General features: G+C 32.0%; 1 protein-coding gene across 1 annotated transcript in view; it reads left to right on the forward strand.

Annotated features, from left to right (window-relative positions):
* The window catches only part of LOC129225016 (agrin-like), a 150,149-nt gene that overhangs the window by 80,358 nt on the left and 47,186 nt on the right, over positions 1 to 22,605 (forward strand). The window contains exons 6-10 of the mRNA XM_054859562.1: positions 16,530 to 16,644; positions 18,349 to 18,570; positions 20,076 to 20,312; positions 21,209 to 21,301; positions 22,250 to 22,414. Coding sequence (XP_054715537.1) covers positions 16,530 to 16,644; positions 18,349 to 18,570; positions 20,076 to 20,312; positions 21,209 to 21,301; positions 22,250 to 22,414 — 832 coding nt within the window. The remainder of the gene's footprint in view (positions 1 to 16,529; positions 16,645 to 18,348; positions 18,571 to 20,075; positions 20,313 to 21,208; positions 21,302 to 22,249; positions 22,415 to 22,605) is intronic.

A 22,605-nucleotide genomic window follows, 5' to 3' on the forward strand; every position in this document is an offset into this window, starting at 1 on the left:
AAACTATGTTGGAACAATATTTCAATGGTTTACTGAAAACATTTCTCGACTACAGATTGTAAAGAAGAAAAGCATCGTAATAGCATTAATTAAACTACTTTTTTTTAAACAATTTTCTGAACTTCTGAATGTTCACTGAAGATTTTCTGCAGCAATTAATGTGGTACTAGTCTCAGAAACTCAAGATTGTATAATTTAATTTCATGTTCGATAGATATTTATTTTTTAGGATCCCGCAAACACTTTATGGGAATACCTAAAATACATTTGCCACTGTAAATCAATACATTGTATTAGAATGTATTGCATTTAGACACAGTATTCTACGATTTAAAAGATCGTTTCGCTACTTATAAGTTAGACGCAATAAATAACGTAAATATCATTATGGCTTCATCAACTCAAAATTGATGAGATTGGCAATTTTCTGTAACAACAAATATCATTTAATCTTGAGTAGCCTTCAAGAACAGATATCAATTGTGGCATTTAAATGGAATTCGAAAATCAACTGTGGAAGAAAAAAATAGATATTTTTTAATTTTTTTTTTCAAAATGCAACTGCAAACGTTCCTTCTAGTCATGTTATAAACATCATCATATGTTTCTTAATGCAATTACCTCAGAGATACAAGTACATTAAGTGGTAATTTTATTTTATAGCTTTACTCCAAATAAAGCTACTATCGTGCTATTTTAATAATTTATCCAGACATACTTTAAGTAATCATTGGATTTATTCATTTATTTATTTTTCTGAATTTCAGGTTAAGTTTGCACGCATGCTGTTTGCTTCTGAGAGATACGTTTGGTTGGTTTAACTTTATCAGTTTTTTAATTATTTACTATTTTACTTTATTATTACTATATTACTATTTTATTATTTAATTTTACATTTTTAAAAAGTTTTATGTTAGGTTTGAACCAGGTTTAAACACTTGCAATAGTTAGTTTTACTAAAAACAAATCTAGACATTATACTGTTAAGAAGAAAATTACGAGTAGTGTAAGTGCATTGTTTAGGATAGATCTTTTTTTTACACATTTCTCAATGGTTACTAAAGATCCTATGTAGAAATTAAAGTGGAATTCGTTTCAGTAACTGATGATCGTATAATTTACCATCATATTGAATTTATATTTTACTTTTAGGATTTTACTATCACTTTATGGGAATTCCTAAAATACGTTTCTCTCAATGAAGCACTACAACGTACTAACTAGGGTTTCCAATTCTGCGATCCCGATTCCGAATCCCGCATGATATTTAGAGGTATTAATCCCGTGCGATTGCTAGCAAAATCCAGCGAGATTTCCAATCCCAGAAATATGTTCCATGCAAACGTTTCCAAATTTTTACCGTCCATAAAACAAATATTTTCACAAGCATCATCTGAAGTTTTAATCACTTTCTTATAAATCTACAGTAATAGGAAGAAAACCTTTGTCTCATATGACGAACGGTGGATTTACCATTCAAGAAAACAATAAAAATAGAGTGTTTTTCTGATAATAAATGTGTGTTCTCATTTGATTTTTCTGTCTTCATACGTTCAGTAATTGCTAAAATGCGTAAAAATTATAAGCCGTTTAGATGCCATCACTAAATATTAATATCCAGAAAATTGTACTTTAGAAGAAATTGAGAAAGTGTATTACAGAGTGCAACATCAGCTAGAGTAAACCCCTGAATGCAATGTTGAAACGCCCCTGCAAACTAAAGGAATGCGCTAGAATCCTTTAACTTACAAAAAGGTACTAACTTTACAAATTCACTATATATATATATATATATATATATATTAGGGCTCGACCGATGGCATTTTTTGGCCGATGGGCCGATGCCGATTGTTGGCCGATTGTTCAAAGATGGCCGATAGCCGATTGTTTTTCTCCAAATGGTCGATTGCCGATAGCCGATGGCCGATGTCGATGGCCGATGGCAAAAAAAAAAATAATCAAACAAAAATAAATTGCTAAGATTGTCATGGATTTGAAAGATACTTCCCCCTCCCTTTCTAAATCTTGCCACAATTTCCTGGTGTTAAAAAAGGATGTTTTCGTTTCATTAGGAGGTTTTCAAGAAACTCTCATAATTAAGTGTTAACTTTTTCTAAAAACGAAATTTAGGAAAACTTCATTGTTTTCTTCCTTCTCGAGTACTTCTAGTAACTTCTTCCTTACCTCTACAGTACGCCTTTGGTCTCACCCCCCCCCCCCCCTCTATCACCTCAACTATATTTCGTCAATACAAGTATAGTGCAATCGGATAACCGGGATTTGAAACTGAAGCAGGATTTTAAGTGAAAGTAAAGCAAGTTCGTACGCAAAATGTGTATGCATTACTTCTACACATATAACTTTATTTTGAGCGTGTTATTATTAGAACTCATGAAATCAAAGAAGCAAAGAACTAATACACATTAATTTGAGGAAATCTATGATTTAAGCGAGATTGGCATGTAAGCTACGTTAATGGGAGGGTTGCCATTGTTTGTGATTGATAATTTTCTGAATGTTAGGTTGTAATTAACGCAGTGCATCAGAATACTTTCAATACATTCTTCGATGCTTTGACTTTGCATGTGGTGCTCTAATGCTGAAAATTCAGATTCATTCAAATGTGGACCCGACACCAACAACCCGAAAAAGGCAATAATGTCGAAAATATTCACATGTGACCACAAAATTGAGCAACTTATGGTAAGTTTTACTTTTTCATTTTATTTTTTCTAAACATGCACGCCTCCCAGGACAGTCTTCTTTGCCCACTAGGGAGGTGTGCATCTCCCCTGCCTCAGTTTGAGAACCCCTGCCTTAGAGCAAGCAGAAAACTCTTTTAAAACATGCACCCCAGTTTATTTTGACGTGAAGTGGCGGATTTAAAATATCGCAAATGTTGCAATAGCACGAAAGGCCCCATGACCATAAGGGCCCCGTAGGCGTTACAAAAGTGCTTATGGTTGAATCCATTTTAATTCAACAAGGTGCGTAACTTGATGGCGTCGGATTTTTTTTTTTTTTTTTTTGAATTTAACATATGTTAAAATTCATAAAAAATTTAGAAATATTTGTTTTTTTTTTTTGGCCCAAAAAAATTTGGGGCCGAGATGCAGGCAGCCAAAGATGGTGGTCCTGTCATGATTTCTCACTTGGGATTATCGTCAAAATCTTTAAAGTACATTATCTCAGGAGCGGAAAAACATATTTTGTTGCGGTTTGTTTTACTTGAAAGGATATTTTTTCTTGTTTAAAAAAAATGCAACATTTTGAAATATGATCTTTAGTTTTTTTCCATTCTTTTGAAAAAAAAAAATTATTTTTTTTTTCCATGAAAATGCCAATTTAAAATGTTTTTGAAAATTTTTAACAGTTTATTAGTATCACTGAGCACTACGTTCCCTGAAAAGGAGAGCTTCCACTATTTTGTTTAAGATATTTTAGAGGCATTTGAAGAAATGGAGGTTTTTAAGGAACTCTATACGTAATGGCAGACCTGAAAATTCCAAAAAAAAAAAAAAACAATCACAACAAGTGGCCAGAAAACACTTTTAAGTTAAGTTATATAGCGAAATTATCATTTTTAGTCTCCACGTTATCCAGGAGTTTTATTTTTTATGAAAACAATAACGCAGTATCCAGCCGATTCGCTGCATTTCCCCACGCAACCTTTCAGCGTAGCGCCAAAAGAATCGTTAAGCGCAATGCCATCTTGTTCTCACTAAATTGAATATCCTGAATCAAATGGTGATTCAAAATGAAAATTTCGCTATACGACTGAATTAAAAGTGTTTTCTGGCCACTTGCTGCGAAAAACAAATTTGAATTTTCAAGTTTGCCATTACGTAAAAATTCATTAAAAACCCTAATTTTTTCAAATGCCTCTAAAATCTGTTACACGAAAAAGTAGAGGCTCTCCTTTTCAGGGAACGTAGTTCCCAGTGGTACTAATAAATCGTAAAAAAATTGATTGGCATTTTCGAGATAAGTCAAAAAAATATATATATATATTTAATTTTTTTCAAAAGACTGTGGGATTTTTTTTTTTTTTTCAAACTTTGGTATATTTTCTTAAACAAAAAAAAATATATTCTTTCAAATAAAACGAACCGCAACAAAATTTGTTCTATCTTTCCTCAGATAATGTACTTTAAAGCCTTTTACGGAAATCCCAAGAGAGAAATCATGACAGGGCCGCCATTTTTGGCGGCCTCTATCTCGGTCCAGAAATTTTTTTGGGACAAAAAAAAAACACGTATTTCTTATTTTTTTTTTATTTTTTATAAATTTTAACATACGTTAAATTCAAAAAAAAAAAAAAAAAACCCGAGATCATCAAGTTACGCTCCTTGTTGAGTTGACATGGATTCTACCTTATGATAATTGTTTTACAAGTTCCGTGACAGAGAAAAAGGGCCCCAAAATGTATTTCGACGGGCCTCCAACTTTTAACTGCGCCGAAGCGATACAGAAAGACTGCATTACTGTGATTCATATTACAAATATCAAAAAATTAAAAATTTCCGTCGGTTCAACAGGAATATAACAAAATGTCACAAAACCGGTTTCGCCATCTCATATTTGTTTCCAAGTTGGTCTCCAATTCGGCTATATATCACCAAATGATTAGTCAAAGACGCTATATTAGTTTTGCATTGAAATAAGTAATTGATAGCCACAAAAAATGAGTAAATAGGCCTTTTAGAACACCCGATTAAAAATAAAAAGGGAAGTGTACAACTGGAACGTACGCAGACACCACATACGAAATTTTAACCTTCTACAGCTTACCATTTTTGAGTTATGACTTATGAGAGATACATACGCACATCCAGCCGCAAAAAACAACGCATTAATTAACTTGTATGTACCTGAATGCAGTATTAAAAATTCTTTCAGGGTTGACTAAAATAGAAATTCATACTGAAATTCAAGTAAAAATTTTTATATAAAAGCAATAACTCCCTTTACTTTGTATTAAAAAGTAAAACAGAGAAGGCCCTTTTTTTCGAAAACATCCGCCAATTCCATCGGCTTTTCGATGTTTTTTAAGGTCGATGGGCCGATGTTTCCCCCAAGTTAGCATCAGCCGCCGATGCCGATGGCTAAATTATTGAACCATCGGCGCCGATGCATCGGCCAGGCCGATGCATCGTTTGAGTTCTAATATATATATATTCTTTTTTTTCTTCTGAAGAAGAAAACATTGAAAAACATGCCATTATTTTTTTATTTAAGCTGTTTAACCTGTTGAAAATGCCAGTCGATGTCTTTTTCACCGTAAAGCTACTAATATAAATGCAGATGGTACCTTGAAAGTTATATTGGATGAATTAGACGAGCAATCTGCAATATTCGGCACGACTCTAAAAGTGGTAACATGAACTCTTAGATGACGCACTAGATGACTAGCCAAACAGCGCAGTACATAAGTGTTTGATTGTCTCTTTAAAGTGAGAGGTAAAATTGGTGAAATTATCCAAAAAACTTTTACTAAGACTGCGACCCTATCAGTGTTTACACCCTGCACAGTGTTTCGATTCGTACAGACTAGGTGGACAAAAGTCATGTTCAAAATTCTAAACTTTGGTATTGAGATAATGCAAACAATAAACCAAAACATGATACTTAGTTATTTATTTATGTCTAACTCCCTTACGTCACGTGAGTAATAAGGTTCAAAAGTACGTATCCGTTTAAAATTGAATAAATCAGAGTTCCAGACATTGTTTCATCACACAAAATTAAAGTGTTCCTAATTTCATATGATTTTATTGTTCAAGATGGATATTTTTTTATACTACGAGTAGTAAGTTCTTTTTCTTCCCTAATTTAATAATTCTATCTGATAGTTAAACAATATTGAAATTTTTTTAAATGATGAACGACGAATTTTTTTGCCTGTTTCAAAATTTTCAAGTGATGGCAATGTCTTGTACCCGTTTGTAACCGGGCTAAATTTTCTGTATATAGTAGCTACAGCTTTCTCATTAATAATAAGATGCGTTATAGTCAGCACACTCGAGTATCAGATAGAGTTTTTACCCAAAGCTTTGGGTGCTTCAATAATTCTTCAAAAAAAAATCCCTACTCGAAAGAAAGTATTCTAGAGAGAAAAAAAATAGGTTGTACTAGAGTGTGCTGACTATAATGCGCCTTATTAATGATGGGAAAAGTGCAGCTACTATATACAGAAAATTTGCCCCAAACGGGTCGAATCATTACCATCACTTGAAAGGTTTTGAACGAGAAAAAACTCCTTCTTTTATCTTAAAAACAATTTTTAATTTTGTTTAATTATCAGATAAAGTAATTAAATTAGGGGAAAAAAGCACTTACCAGTATAAATAAAATCCATCTTGAACAATTGAATCTTGTGAATTTAGGAACACTTTAATTTTGGGTGATGAAATGATAAATTCTGAACTTGACTTTTGTTCAACTAGCTTGTATTAGTCGAAACACTGTGTTGCAGTAGCAAATCAAATGCACTGTTGCAGTGACCAACGTTAATGAAACAACAGGGCAAGTTAAATTGAATAGAGTAATCAGAAGGCTGCGTGTTCAAATCACGTCCGGGTCACCACTGAGGGTGTTGTGAAGGTTTATAACAACACCCTAATTTTGTATAAGAATTTGACTCCATTATTTTATAAAAATCGACAAAACTTTATTTACATCACATATACTTCAAGAAGTCGTCATTTTTATTTTCTCAAGACCAAATTCGTGGAACACGATCTCGTGCGTCTTTTTCACTTTTATTAATTACGTGATGCCATTCGGCAGTTTGTGTTAAATAGAAATAAAATAATTAAATTTAAGAATTAAAAGACATTAAAAATATGGATGAAAATATAATACTAGAGAATTATCATTACGTGGTAATAATTTTGACTGAGAAGGGCACTTCATATGGTATGGGGATCTTTTGCTAAATTTCCAAAAGTATTTAATCTCAATAAAACCAACTGCAGTTGAGTCAATTCACCTGTTTTCATGAAGCCTTTTATTTTTTGCGCAAAATTCTTTTCCCTTCTCATACGAGCGATGCTTTAAGACGCATTGGACTTTTTCAAAGTGCACTTTGCGAGCAAAACGATAATCACTAATTGAGATGTGACTTTAATACTCTACAATTGGTGTACGGAATTCGAAATAACGACTAATTGAATGAAACAAAAGAATTCCTTCCTGCGTGATCCCGGGATCCCGCGGGATTGGCTCCTTACAATCCCGAAGTTCCATGGGACTGAGATTTGCGCGGGATTGGAAACCTCAGTACTAGCATGTATTGCAGATATACATTGTATTCGACGATATCAAAAAACATTTTTCTTCTGATAAATTTGCTAGAATAAATAATATATGATAGGTGCATCAATGGGGTTGTTTCCTTCAGTCTAAAGTAATACTTTTAGTCGGTGAAATTGATAGAATAAGCGAAAAAAAATAACATTGACCCAGACAATTCTTTTTTTTTCCCAACAGTTATTTTTTAAACTGTCCGATTTTTCAAACAAGGCGGGATCTTAAAGACGTCACAAATGATGCACTTTGGTGCCTCTTTCCACCGCATTTCCACGCTATGATAATCAAGAAGCGAATTAAAATTGCGCTCTACGCTTGCTATCAACCATATCATTGCCATTACATGTGAGTAAAGATGCGAATTAAATATTTTATCTGTGAATGACCACGCGAAATGGCATTTCATCATTCGCGATGTCATCGGCTGAGGCTTAAACAATGAAAGCGCACTGATTTAAGTTTTTTTTTTTTTTAAATGTTAAACTTAGTCAAATTATTTAAAAAAATGATCAGATCCTATGTTTTTAAACATGCTCTTTCAGAAAAAAAATACTTTTATTATTTTGGAAGCGACTCCATTCAAAATTGACGAGAATAGCAATGTTCTGTAATAATTAATCTCATTTTATCCTGAGTAGCATTCAACAACAGTCATTGCAATACATAAACTTGTGACCTTTAAATGGAAATCGAAAATTGACGAGGAATGAGTAACTTTCTGTTTTCAAAATGTCTTTTGAGATGTAATTTAAAATTTCGCTTACGTTCATGTTGTAAACATATTTCCTTTATGCAAAATTGTAATTTTCCACGTGCTCGCCTAATACACTAAGAAGTTATAACAGCTTTTTGCCAAATAGCTCTACTATCGTGAAACTTGAGCTATTTTGCACATTCCCCTATACCTTAGTAATCATAGGAATTTTTCTTGGAAAATCAGTTTCAATTATTGAAATTTCAGTTAGAATCTGCACATCTGCTGTTTTTTTCTGAGATATTATCCCGGAGGTTCACTTTAGTTTGCCATTTTTTTACTGTTTTGTTACTTTCTTTTACTTTTTTAAAACTTTTTTATAATTTTTTTCTCGTTTTTACTTCACGTGTTAACAATTGAATCAAAATATAGAGAAGTAAAAAAAATCATACACATTTGGAAAATCCTTAGTGTATTTTATATTATTTTTGTGTTTCACCTAAGATTGTTTCGGTTTCTTAAAATGGAATGTTTATAAATAAATTGTAGTAATTAACTTTAAGCTATTTACAACATAGTTAGAACATATAATCCCCGATAATTTTTTTTTAATAGTCTATGTAAGAAATACGCCTTACCTTTTATGTGCTATAGAGGTAGCGTCTCCTAGAAGGTTAAACTTATGTTACTGTTCATTTATCTTCAGTAGCGTTTAATAATCATTTTGCCTATGTCAAGTCTGGGTATTTTAATGTAAGACAGAGAAATGATAAGGGAGTGTTTTTTTTTTAATTGTTTTAAAAGTTGCTGCAGATTTTTTTTTTTTTTTACTGTAAATATTGTAAGTACCATTATAATTATCTCAATCAATCCAAAATTTCTGAAAGGGAATGCCTCTGTAATGCTTAATAATAGCTTTCAAGATTCCTTGCACTCCACAAATTTGACCCTTTCAAGTAAAAACAAAAAAACAATGAAATAATAAAGGGCAATTAATATTTTTAGACTTTTCCCTCTTTTTGATGTAGCATAAGCATTAAAGGAGCATGTTAAGCTGCGTGGTATACAGGGTGTTCCGTTTTAACCTGCAAAACCTTTATTTTAACAACCGTTAGTCCTAAATGTATACTTCTAATTGCAAAAAAACAAAATTGAGTCAAAAAAATACAAAATTTAACTTCTTATACGGACCTCAGGTCCCCTAATTAATATTTAGAGAAATAATCTCCATTGAAAACTATTAATGACACAAAAAAACTTGACATTTGTAAGATCAAAACTCAAGGAGATATTCCATTTCAAAGTTTTAAGGGATCATACAAAAGATGAGATTCAAATTTATCCACCTTTCCGAAGAATGACAGGCCGTCAAAGTATGAAAAGCAAGGTATTTATATTTATCATTGCTATTTAAAAATAAATGGCATAAATATTATGCCATGATACGGAAAAACACACGACAAAACCTCGAACAACTTGAGAAAGCACGCTCACTATATTTATGTTTTTAATATATATACACTATATATATTAAAAACACCACTTATAATTTTAAACAATTGTTAACCGCAATATTTTCCCCCAAACGGTGTTATTAACGGTGAGTAAAAAGTGGTCTAAGTCACAAAACACTGCGTTTCATATCTCAAGGAATATTGGTCGTACTAATTTCATACTTTTTTTGTTGGAATTATTTTTCAATGGAGATTATTTCCCTAAACATAAGTTAGGGGACCTGGGGCCAGTATAAAAAGTTAAATATTGTATTTTTTGACTTATTTTTATTTTCACTTCAAACTTTCAATATCTTAACCCTGCATCTGATTTTGAACATTTTTGCAATTGGAAATATACATATAAAACTAACGGTTAAAACGGAATACTCTGTATAAACACTTAAAACGTGTTTCAATTGGACTATGTGCCAAACACGCACGGTCTTTCTATGTGTGGCATCAGAGGGCTTTACGTATTACTCCTCAAAGGGTAAACAGCCATTTCTCGTCCTTTCCTACGACATTTGACAAATCGGATTCAGGACTAGATACTGGTTCGATAAGCAGTACTGACTCGCTGGGCTGTTCCACATAGATTTCTCATTAAGATTTGAACGTGATCAAACAGGGCTAGAGGGATTGAGATTACACGTTATCCAATTCGTACTACGTAGATGCTTCTAACTTTATTGACAAATTTTGCCTTGTATAATGCAAGCATCAACTGTTAATAATATATTGATGAATCGAAATAAATATAAATACGCAAATACATTTCTTATCGGAGGGGTCAGATATGAAATAAGAGTATTAGTTTTAATGATACAGTAGAACATCTTAATTTAGAGACACTAAGGGGGCAGGAAATTTTGTCCCTTAAATAGAGGTGTCCCTTCTTCGGAGGTGGATGAATTCATGCATGCAGTATATTGATTTAGTATAGTCTTGTAATAAACATAAACTACTAACATTTAAGACAAAGTGCAAAAAAAATCATACTGAATAAAATTTAAAATTTTTCAAATTTCAAAATATATTCTTCTAATAATTAAAAGTTAATCAAAAATTTGGTTATCCTAAACTTTAGCAACGTACATGAATTATTTTGATGTAGTTTCTTACATGGAATTGTTTCATTTCATGCAATTTAAAAGTCAATACAATAAAAATTTCAATAAATGTTCACATTTCAAGTTTTTTGCACAAAATTAGTCATGGGCTGTTGACTATTCATCGGCTATTGGCCTACTTGAAAAAATGCTGAAAGGGAAAAGGAACAGGCATGACAATTTTAGCAATACTTTTACAATGCATATATTTAGTATACGTTAATGTCACACTTTCACCACTTGAATTTTAGACCCTTAAATTTTAGTAAATTCAATACTTTGTATGCATTTATACATTAATGCGTGTAAAATTTCTCTAACTGTCCCTTAAATAGAGTGTCCATTTATTCAGAGGCAAATACATGGAGGTCCCAATTCAAAGGGACTGGGACCAGAAAAATTTCCCTTAAATAGAGGTGTCCCTTAGGGGAGGTACTACTGAAAATAAAAATTGTTCAGAAAATGTATACATATTAGAAACTAATTATGACAGCTAGATACAGTAGCAAAATGTTTACATTCTGTTTTTACCCAGACTAAGAAAGGAAGAAATTCTGTTTGTGCTCGAAAAGAAATAAACTGCTGAACTCACTTTGCATTTCCAATTTGCATCCTTTTATATAATGTAGCCACCCCCCCCCCGTTTTTTTTTTTTTTTTTGATAAAATCAGAGCAGACTTAACGCATGCGCAAACTTATGAGAGGTTTCAGCTAAAAAAAGTCAAGAGACATGTTTTTTTTTTCCCCTTCTTTTGTAAAATACAGAAAATACAATATTGTGTGTGCGTGTGTTTATTTGATTTAATGAATAATAAAAATTTAAAAATCAAAGCCATGTTAATCACGAAGGTACTTTTCCTTCAAAAATGTAAAAATAAATACAAAAAATATTAAGTTACCCACTTCATGGAACCTTCCTTGCCGTCTAGGTAAGAAAGGGCTACAACTTTAGTAGCTCATAGTAAAATCTTCTTTTTTTTATTTGTTTAAAAATTAAATTCTATATTGCATCATAGAACATTTTCGGATCATTTGATAAGCAAAATACATGACACACATAGCAATATATTTATTAGTATTTTTTTTTACTATCTTTATCTTTACTAATAATAAAGCTGAAAGTCTGAATGTCTAAATGTCTGTGACGCGCATAGCACCTAGACCGTTCCACCGATTTTCACGAAATTTGGCAAAGACTTTGGTAACATGGGAGTGTGCACCTCGAAGCGATTTTGCGAAAAATCGATTTTGTTCCTTTTCCATTCCAATTTTAAGAACATTTTATGGAGAAAATTATCGAAACATGGAGGAGAAAATTACCATAACGTGGGCGAGCACACTACCATAACATGGGCGAAGAAGTTAACTTAACAAAATGGCGAGAAATTCATTACCCTATATTTGTAAATATACAGGCAAATAAATGACCTTTTGATCCTCGAAAGTGAGCAACGCATATGCTTTGTTAGCACGTGAAAACTGATAACGAAAATGGATCAAACTCATATGTGCTGGATAGTTTGAACATTTAAAATAAATTTGAGAGTTCGAGTAAGACAGAAAAATTCTTACGTTGAGCAAAATAAGATGCTATTTGTAGGCAAAAAGTGCTAACTTTAGCTCGTAAACGTAATTTTTAGAACACAGTGTGCATCCCTAAAAACAGGAAAAAATTAAAAATTTTAAAAACCCCCGACTGGGTAGCAAATGTAGAATTAAGAGAGAGAATGGAAATACCTTTTAAAAGACTTGTACAATTAAAAATCAATAATAAGTATTTAATTGATTAACAAGTAGAAACTAGCAACAGATAAAAAATGTAAATCATTACTTTTAATTTCCTTGTCGGCGAACAATGAGTTCGGTTACTAATCGCTGAATAAAGACTTAGCCATATTAAAAAATATGCTTTAAAAAGCGGTATAATTCGAATTCTATATAACTTGGAACTTCTAAGCACAGAAAAATATTCTCTATCAGACACAGAAATTTTTTTTTTTTTTGGTACTAAATTTCAAAATTTTAAAATATATTTTCACTGCAAAAATTGTGAAAAATCTTTTAGAGATTTTTTTATTAATATTTTCTTTATTAAGGGTCATTCGACGACGCAACCTAGCTAAGAACACTCTCAATGAACTCTCCTTTCGAACAAAATAAAAAGTTTTTCGAAATCGGTCCATCAGTTTAGGTGCTAAAGTGCCACAAACACACACACACACAGGTTTTGTTTTCCTTACTTTGTTTTTGTTCTTATAGTTGAAGTTAGTTACTTATCTAAGTAAAAATAATTTGATTTGTCGCATTATTCAATTGTGATTGTTCTTTATAACGTTTTTATTATATCATTGTTTTTTGGCGAAACACTTTAAATTGCATGGCGGTTGGGAAACCGCTTCACTCGCTCAAGGGCAGGTTACGGTAGCCTGGCCTCTTGGCGCGTTAAGCGATTAACTATGTAGTTGAAGGATTATTTTGAGTTTTTAGGCTACTGTTAATATTTTCATGTGTTTTGACAAATAGTTTTAAATTCCAAAGAGTCTTTAATGGGTCTTTTGAAAAGGTATGTACGCATTTTAGTTGAAGAAAAATGATATCTTCACATCAGAAGGGCGGCGGGAGGCCTTGATTTTATTTATTGAACGGACTTTCTTTAACTTCCTAGCACGGGCATCGCCGTGCGGGCTCTGCTAGTAACACGATAAGTGTATAACAACGTTTCGATACCAAAAGCCATAACATTTGTAATATCTGTAACACGGATTAAATATTACTAGGTACGAAACTTGAATTTATTCTACAAGGTTTTCGTATAACACGCATCTTTTCATTTTTTGTTCACTTACACTGTTAAAAAAAATGTAAGAGAAATAAACTATTTAAAATATATTTACTTTATTTTTATGAAACTGATACGAAAAACTGCGGTTGTTTCTGGCTCGAAAGTAAGGATTGCTCGTCTAAAAGCTAAAATATGAAAATCATTTTGCTCCCAATACATTGTAAGCAAATATTATTAGGTCGAATTTATCAAACTATAAATTTAAAACAAATATAGCCTAAAAAATGTAAAATAGAAGAAAGAGAAAAGAGATCCAAAATGTTAGCTATTAAAAATATGCACCTTTGAACATAATTTCGACATAACACGGTACACTACCTTTATTTTTTAAAAAAAAGTCCACTTTCACTCTAAGCTACTTTTTTGCATTAAAAAAAAAAAAAACTTTTTTTTTCTTTTTTATAACTACTTTTTACCTACGTTTTCGATTATTATCTTCTATTTTCCTTTTCTAATAGTTTCATATATTTTTTTAGCAAATTAAATTGCGTTTCAAGTTGACTACGTTATTTAGAACGTACCCCAAGAAACTTAATCAGTTCGTGAACTAATGAAAAATAGATAAATGTTTCGTAGAAAAAGAAAATTGATTCATTTCAATTGAATTTCAAACTGCTAAATGCTGAAATATTCTTCAAAGTCAAAGAAATGAATGTTAATAAGGTCAAAGACATCATATAAATAAAGGATCAAAAATTCCTCTTTATAGGATCAAAAATTCCTCGCTTGAATTTAAAAATAACTGTTTCAAGCGAGTATTTTATTAATAAGAAACGAACGAAAATTTAATGAATAAAAAGGTAAGCTGATAATAACTGTGACAAAATATATCAAATGTAAAAGTTTATTTTCTTCTCTTTGTATTTCTAGTATTCTTACTATTTTTTCAACATTAAGTTGTTATTTTTCCTCGCTTTTTGACGAAATTTTTAGAACAAAGATTAAAAAGTTGTTGAATAAATATATTTTTTAGTTTTTTTTTAAATTGTTGAAAGGTTCAGAAAAAAAAAACTAATTTTTTGTTGGTAATTTTTTCCATAGCATAAAGCAATTTTTTTTTTTAAATAAATAAAAAAAAATATTTTTACTATTTTGGTGAGTAGGGTTGCCGACCTTGGAGAAACTATTTGAGGAGCATCTGTGGTGATTTTGAGGAGCATTTTGAAATTTTGAGGAGCAACTCGGAATGTTGTATAAAAATCAATGTAAAATATTTAAACCTTATTATAAAACTGTTTTAGAGTTTTGATAATCATTTTAAGCACCAGCAAAAAAATTATTGTTTTTAAATTAATAAAACAGCTGTAAGCATTATGTCATGATTTGAGCAAGCGTCTGTAATTTCCCATATTTACATGCTTGTTATAATAAACTAGAAAAATATAATAAAAATAAATTTTATTTTATTAAAGTCTTTGGTAAGCCTATTTAGAACTAAGACCAAACTGGAAATGCGGAGCAAATTAACTAATTTGCGGAGCTGTGGGGTTTCGCTTTTTTTGCGGAGCAGTAGGCAACCCTAAGTAAGAAATCTGCTGGCCAATATAACTGCGTTCCTGAATCGGGCTGAGCCCGCTGGAGGTTCTTTGGTGTCTGCTTGGCATTTGGCGTACTTGACTAAACCTGTAGCCCTGGGAGTGCTGCATCCGATTAGACGTAGCCACCTTTAACACGCTTCGTGACACGACGCTAAACTGATCAACGTAATTTGATTATGTATTGACAATTCTTCTCCCAACTCGAATGGCACAATAGATAGACCTTGCGTAGCAGTACCAGGTTGTTTATAAATCCAAATTTTTGTGGTTGGAGTTTTCTAAGAGTTTGAGCAAAGCAAAGAAATTCTGTGTGAAGTGTTAAACAAAATGTTCTCATAAATTTGAAATGCAAGTCTTACATTGTTTTAACGATTCTGAACGATAAGGAACTGAGGAAGGAGAACTTTTTGTACATTGTGTGAGCTCTAATACAGTGGTGGAAAATTAAAATTACGAAAAAATATGGGGTGAAATTATGTTAATTAACTTTAAGTGGTTATTTTCATCTTGAACGGGAAAAACGTGAACGAATCATAATTGCATTAACACTACATTGTTAACATGGATGTTTTGCGCTTGCTTATGACAGAATTGAAAATTTGAAGACGTAAACGAATGTTAAGGTGAAATACACTTTTTCAGTGCCCTTTATTTTACCGTTTTTTTTTTTTTTTTTGGATGGAATGCGTGTAAATAGGCTTAGCTCAACGACGTCTAAAAAACTAACTTTAATGCCGCATGTCTTGGCGATTTCTCTGTTGGCTTTTGACTCGCAAAACAATACAAACTTCAGTTAAACACCTTTAACACAAACCTAACATTTAGAAAAACTTCTCTAACCTGATATTTCTCATTTTTTCTATTTTTGAACATGCACATCTATATTTTCCGTACTTTAATTTCATCTAAAATTTAACTTTTTTCCCCGAACATTACCCTAATATTTTTCGGTTTTTAACAGTCCGTTGAAAACACGGATTTCATATATGTTCAATAAAAGTGACACATACGTACGCATTTTGGTTATGAAACAAATCAAAACCGATTATATGCGCATTATACGCTCCTTCAATCTGTGGATCCGAAAATCTTGTGGTACGTTTTATTTACCACGACTGCGAAGTTTATGGAGTTCTTCCACCTTTTTCACGGCTACAACCAAGTTATTGAAGTTGAGCACTTATTGATGGAGGACAAGACTCCTTCCAAATCCGATGCCTTACATTTAGAGCAGCCGCAACCTTATGCCTTACTTACTATTTCGCCAAGCGAAAGCAGCTTGGGGCGGATGAACTGCAAGCGGAAACGAGGCAATTCATTTTGTAATAGTTCGGATCAGCGAAATCGCGTGAGCAATAAAAATTTGGCAACTTATGCATTCTTGCTAAACTTGCCCATTACAAAATGGAATGTTCCATTTTCCCCTTCAGTTCACCTCCGTGGCTAAGCCAAATCAGCCACATGAACAAGAAATTAAATTTTGAACAAGTTCATGACGATACAAAATGTTTCAAAAATATTATGTTTTTATTTTTTCAGGTTGACAATATTGTTTGTGGTACTGATGGAGTCACATACAAAAATGAGTGCGAGATGCGTGTAGCAGCTTGCGAGAAAGAACAGTATATTATGGTTGGATCAAGAGGACCGTGTGGTAAGTTTTGGCATAATGCATGCAATTTTAGTCAAAGTTTAAGTAAATCTAAGAACCCATTTTTTTTTAGTTTTTAAATTCAGCAGTAATCTTGCTTATATTTATGTTCTTTTCGTTAAATATTATTTTTTTTACTGCATATGAAAATAGTTATTCTATTAGAAGTGATCTATACTTTCACCGTATATTCTGTGTGCAGTAAATTTTAGATCATCATTAATCCGTTCGAGGTACTAAAACTTTCTTTTTTTCGAGAACCATGTAATTACATTTAAATCGGTGTTTTGAAACACTTGATGAATATTGTCTTTTTAGAAAATTCTTTTTAGGTAGACATTATTTTGGAGTACAATATGAAGCAAAAGCATTGAAATAGTATCACAAAGGTCCGTGGTTTAAATCCTGACACAGAAAAACATCGTCCCTCCATGTCGTCCACATTAGTAAGCCACAAAACAATGCAGGCTTTCAAAATGTTAATAACTGTTGTTGATACAATTTGGTAGTATTTAGAAAATCATATTAAACTAAATGATTTTATTTTCTATAACTGAAACTACGTTTCTTCCAAACCGTTTCCATTACTTCAAAAAAAAAAAAAAAATCCAGTGAAACCTCGATTTTACGTCCCCCGAAATTACGTCTTTAACGCATTTTAAGTTTTTTTTCATCACGTGCCAGTTTATGTTTATGTTAATTTAACCCGGATTGTATGTTTGTCATTTATGAAGTTTACGTTTTCCCTGGGAAGTTTATATTAAAAAAAATGTTCCAAAAGAAGCACTATCTTTCATTTGGGATTCAAAAAATAATCCATGTTCTTTAATGTTTATCTATGGCAACCGAAATGCTACTACTGATCCATCCATTGCCGTCCTTATAGATTTTTCGTCTGCCAATGATCATGAACAAGAACAGCCGGAAGCACAGCCCGTCCCACAGAACCCTTCCCTTCTTTCAATATTGCATTGAAAAGCTTACAAATAGTGAATGGCTTTTTTTTTTTCATAAAGACTAGAAGAAAAACTTGCAAATTATTTCAATTCTGAAGATGCTACATTTAATTTCAACTTAATGACTAAAAAAAAATCCGCTATTACGGACTATGTTTAACTAAAACGACCGGAATCGGAAAAAAATGTGTTCAAATGATCTAAGTAGGTTTGTATGATAATGTTCTTTTCGATATATATATATATATATATATATATATATATATATATGTGTGTGTGTGTGTGTGTGTGTGTGTGTGTGTGTGTCAAACCATTCAGAAGTTTTAAGTATAATTTAGTTTTTTTTTTCCTATTTGAATTCTTCTTTCCTTGTATTTCTTGTAATTTACGTTTTTTTACACAGTTCCTTGCGAAACGTAAAATTGCGTTCCACTGTATTATAGTTCTAACTCGAATTTAAGTTTCTGAAAAAACACACTGTAAAACATCCGTATGATCGTGAAATACTTTAGACAATTAACATTTTCTCTTAGATAATAAATTTCAAGAAATGTAATACTAAATTGTATGACATGTAAAGATTAATTTTATTCATTTGAAACATATTTAGTTTTAAACGAAAAGTTTACTTAAGACTAAAAACCCCAACATTTCTTAACTTGCTTCGAATACATGTTCATCTTAAGAAATACACATACCTCGTTGCGAAAATGCACCTCATGATTCTTTTTTTTTTTTTTTTTTTTGGCAGATCTATGTCAAAATGTGCATTGCAAACATGGAGCTCGCTGTGAAAATGGTCACTGTATTTGTGCCTTTGATTGTCCTGATAATTATGATCCAGTATGTGGAAGCGATGGAGCCACTTATCGGAATGACTGCGAGATGAGGAGAGGTTCTTGCCAAAAAGGAATCAATTTAGCGACGGTATTTTTCGGTGAATGTGACAGAACACTCTCAGGGTCAAGAGAAGGTAAAGCTACAATAAACATTTAAAACGGCTTCTTTTCATTCTGATCTAAGTAATCACATAAAATAGAGTCTAAATTATCAAAAGTTATTTTAACCGTAACCTAATTTGATCGATATCAGTTTACTAAAACTTTTACTGGACATAAATTTAATTTGTATTTTTGTGTTGATAGGCAAACGTTTACGGTATCTGAGGGGCTGCCATTTTTACTGCAGACTCAGCTACCAAATAAGTCGTGAATGTCTATTAAATTAAATACACATCAGTAAATTTGTGGAACATTAAATACTTCTTATGTTTAAAACGACATGCAATTCAAAAGCGATCGAACTTGAAAGTAAAGTATTGCTTTATTTAGAAAATGTTTTTCAACCACGTAGTTATGGTTATAGGTATCAACAAATACAGTGTAGACTGTAATAATATTAATAACATAAAAACTAAAAGCTTCCTTACCGATTATGACTGAATAAATGTGCATTAAAATTTTGATTGTGACTTTTATTGAGCATTTAGTAAGTTTGCTAATAACATCTTACTAGTAATCATTTTGTAAATGTGAATATGTTTAAAGCAAAAGTTAGTTTCTGCTGTCTCCTAACTACGATTTTTGGGTAAATTTCATATCCAGTATTTTTGGTTTACCGATAGAAGTCACAGAAACTAAACAGGTTTTGCTCTGCAGCAGAGCCCTAGCTTGATTACCTCTAATTTATGGAACTGCTTAATCATACAAGCAGCTTATCTTTCTCCTTTTTTTTCTTTTTTGATTGAGTAAACAGAACCAAACGCATTATCTTGATCATTGTATGGTTTAAAATAGCAACTAGAGAATAAGCTGGAAATGAAACCAGAGCAAAAGTAATAGCTGCTAGTGTTTATCCTGGGGAAAATGTGACGGTAATGGAAAACCAACAGACGTTTTTAATCTACTAAATATCATAAAATGTTTATTTTCCGCAATCAAAAGTGTTAAGAATAAAAATAATATACTTAAGCAATTTTAATATGGAAAAGAACACCTGTAACGTTAGGGGTTCATTTTAAAGTTCTGAATTGTAGAATATGTAGAAACATTTTCGCCATGTTGGGGCTCAACGATGCTTTCTTCTGTATCTGCTGTGGTAGAGTAGCGTGTTTGGCTTCTTGATTGTAGTTCTTTATAAACTCCATGTTAATCCAGTCAGGAAGTACCACAATCAAAATGCAAAACATGTAACTTCACCATAGTGGGCACAAAAGAAAGCATCGCTTAGCTTCAAGATGGCAGACGTGTCGTTACTTATTCTGTGATTTGGAGCTTTAATCCAGTTGTCCGAATTTTTGCTTAGTCAAATTAGGAACAATCATCTGTTTTGGATAATGAACGTTCTATTGTAAATAAAACTTTTTAAAAAATATCATCAATGTGTACATTTATCTTCAATTGTATATACTGCATCTTCAATACTGATATCTGAGAACAGTTAGGATTATGTTTCAAATAGTGTTTGGCTCTTTTTCAGACCACGAAGTAAATATGCACCTCCTAACGTGCGAGATGGCAAATTGTCGATTCGGGGGCGTCTGTGATCATGATTCGAGAGGGTATGTTCACTGCATTTGTTCCTTTCACTGTTCTCCTTTGCGTGATACAGTTTGCGGATCGGACAGCAGACTCTATGAAAACGAGTGCCGACTGAGGGAGGAGTCCTGCAGACTGCAGCAAAATATTCAGATCGTTGCTTCAGAAAATTGTGGACGTAAGTTTACATGTTGAGTTCTTAGGCTACAGTGCTCTGGTTACTTCATTTAAATGTATTATAAGCATATTAATTTTAATTGGCACGTGTTGAACGTACCCTATTGGCTCAAAGGCCATCTTCGGTAAATGGGTCGAAAATCTTTTAAACGATTCAATCAACTTATATTTCCTCATTCAGTATCCCTTCAAAGCGTAAAATAAGACATACTCTCTCCAGGAAAAGTAAGTTTTTTTTCTAAATTTATTTTCAGCCCGTACCGATGAAGCGTGCTACCGTTATTATTATTTTTTTTTAGATATCAAACAATTCCTACAAAGCCTGAGACATTATTTATACTAGAAAAGTAACAAACCGGCCTTATGGTAAAAAAGCATCTGCATTTGCTGATGGAAAATCAGATCAGGAAAAGTCACAGGAAAATCAGATTAGAGCGCCGATTTGTAAGGAATGCTGTGGATAGAAACTTTTGTCAGAACTATTTTTACAATATCCATCTAAAAGCAACAGAAAAAAAAACAGCAATAAGAACTGATGTTCATAAACAAATTAATAAAATTAATTACCTTATTCATTAATTCATTTATTTAACGAAATATAAATGAAAATTTAATTGTGTACGAAACGTAATACGTTCTCTTTAGATCAGCGTACTTATTTGTAAGGATTACGGTGAACGGAATTTTTGTGAATTAAAACTAATTTTAAAATCACATTTTGAATACAACAGCAATGAGAACTGATATTAAAAAATTGAATAAATAAATAAAAAGCTTGACAAGTTTATTTATTTAGCTATTAAAATAAAAATGGAATGTCAATATTTTATGGAACAAATAGTATATACTCTCCTAAGTAAAGTACACTAATCTTAATTTTAATTTCTCTTTTTGCAGTTGTTTCTGTTAGTGTTTGCTTGCAATCGCCGTTTGGATGCTGCCCCGACGGGAGGACCTTGGCTCTTGGACCAAATGCAGCTGGATGTCCGAGTAAGTATATTATCTTAAATACTTTGAAATTATAAATAATAAAAGTATTTTTAAAAAAAACTTGAAAAATGTTATCTTTTTTTTTAAACTAATCGTTTGTGACTTAGTAGGGAATATTGAGATATATAAAGTCATATAATAAAGCATTTCTTTTTCCTTTATCTAACATTATTTTTTTTATGTTATTAAAAATGTGTTAAATAAATTAGTATTAACGAAGGTGCGAGGACTGGGACAGCTGCACTCCCCCCCCCCTTTCACCGAAATCATGTTTTATTTTAATTTTAAAAAAAATTAAACTTTTCCTTTAGATATAAGGGTTTTAGACTCTTGCTTGATTCTAATTAGCTGTTTCTTCCAGACAACCTAAAATTATTGCATTCTCTTTTTCTTTTGTGGTAAATGCAGTAGCCACCTCGACTCTCACCGTATTCTTTATTGCCAGTTATATAAAAATTTTTAAATCAAAATTTTTGGATGAAAATTAGTGTTGTTGCTTTCGTTTATTGTATTTACTTTTGCAGTTATCGTTCTTTATAGTTTTTAGCTACAAAGGAAGATAACTTCAACATTTAAGTTGAAAAAAGTAATAACAATGTTTTACTACACAAAAATTGCAGATTGCTGCTGACACGTGCTTCGGGTTTTCAAGGAACCCCTTTTTCAATGCTATGAACTGTGTTGTTTTTAGCTTTTTTCGACCACTTCATAGCATTGAAAAAAGGCATAGCATTCCTCAAAACCCCGAAACACGTGTCTGCCGTAATCTACTAATTTTGTGTAACAAAAGGTCGTCATTTCTTATTTTAATTTTTTAAACAAAAAGTCATTTATGCAGTTCACATTAAAATTGGTTTATTAACTGATATTTCTAAGCACATAAGTTAAATCGACCTCTTTTAATATATTGTTTCATTTCGTCGAACTTCGTAATCATTTTTTTTTCAGGTACTTGTAACTGCAACCGTTTGGGATCTTACGGAGAGAGCTGCGATGCCATATCGGGACAGTGTGAATGCAAGACAGGTGTCGGTGGACTTCGCTGCGACAGATGTGAACCCGGGTATTGGGGTTTGCATAAAATTGTTGCTGATGGAAATGTTGGGTGCCTTCGTAAGTAAATTTGAAATACCTTCTCGGCTTTTTTACTTACAGTAAATTCAATTGCAAAAAATATTTAGTTATCTTTAATCACTATAAGCACCGTTATTTTTTCGGTTTTTGCAGTTTATAAGGGATAATAATAGTTATTGACATGAAGGAAATGCATTAATACGTCAACGTTTGAAACTTTTTTTTTTGTC

The sequence above is a fragment of the Uloborus diversus genome, chromosome 6, assembly GCF_026930045.1.
Source record: "Uloborus diversus isolate 005 chromosome 6, Udiv.v.3.1, whole genome shotgun sequence".
In the NCBI taxonomy this organism is placed as follows: domain Eukaryota; kingdom Metazoa; phylum Arthropoda; class Arachnida; order Araneae; family Uloboridae; genus Uloborus; species Uloborus diversus.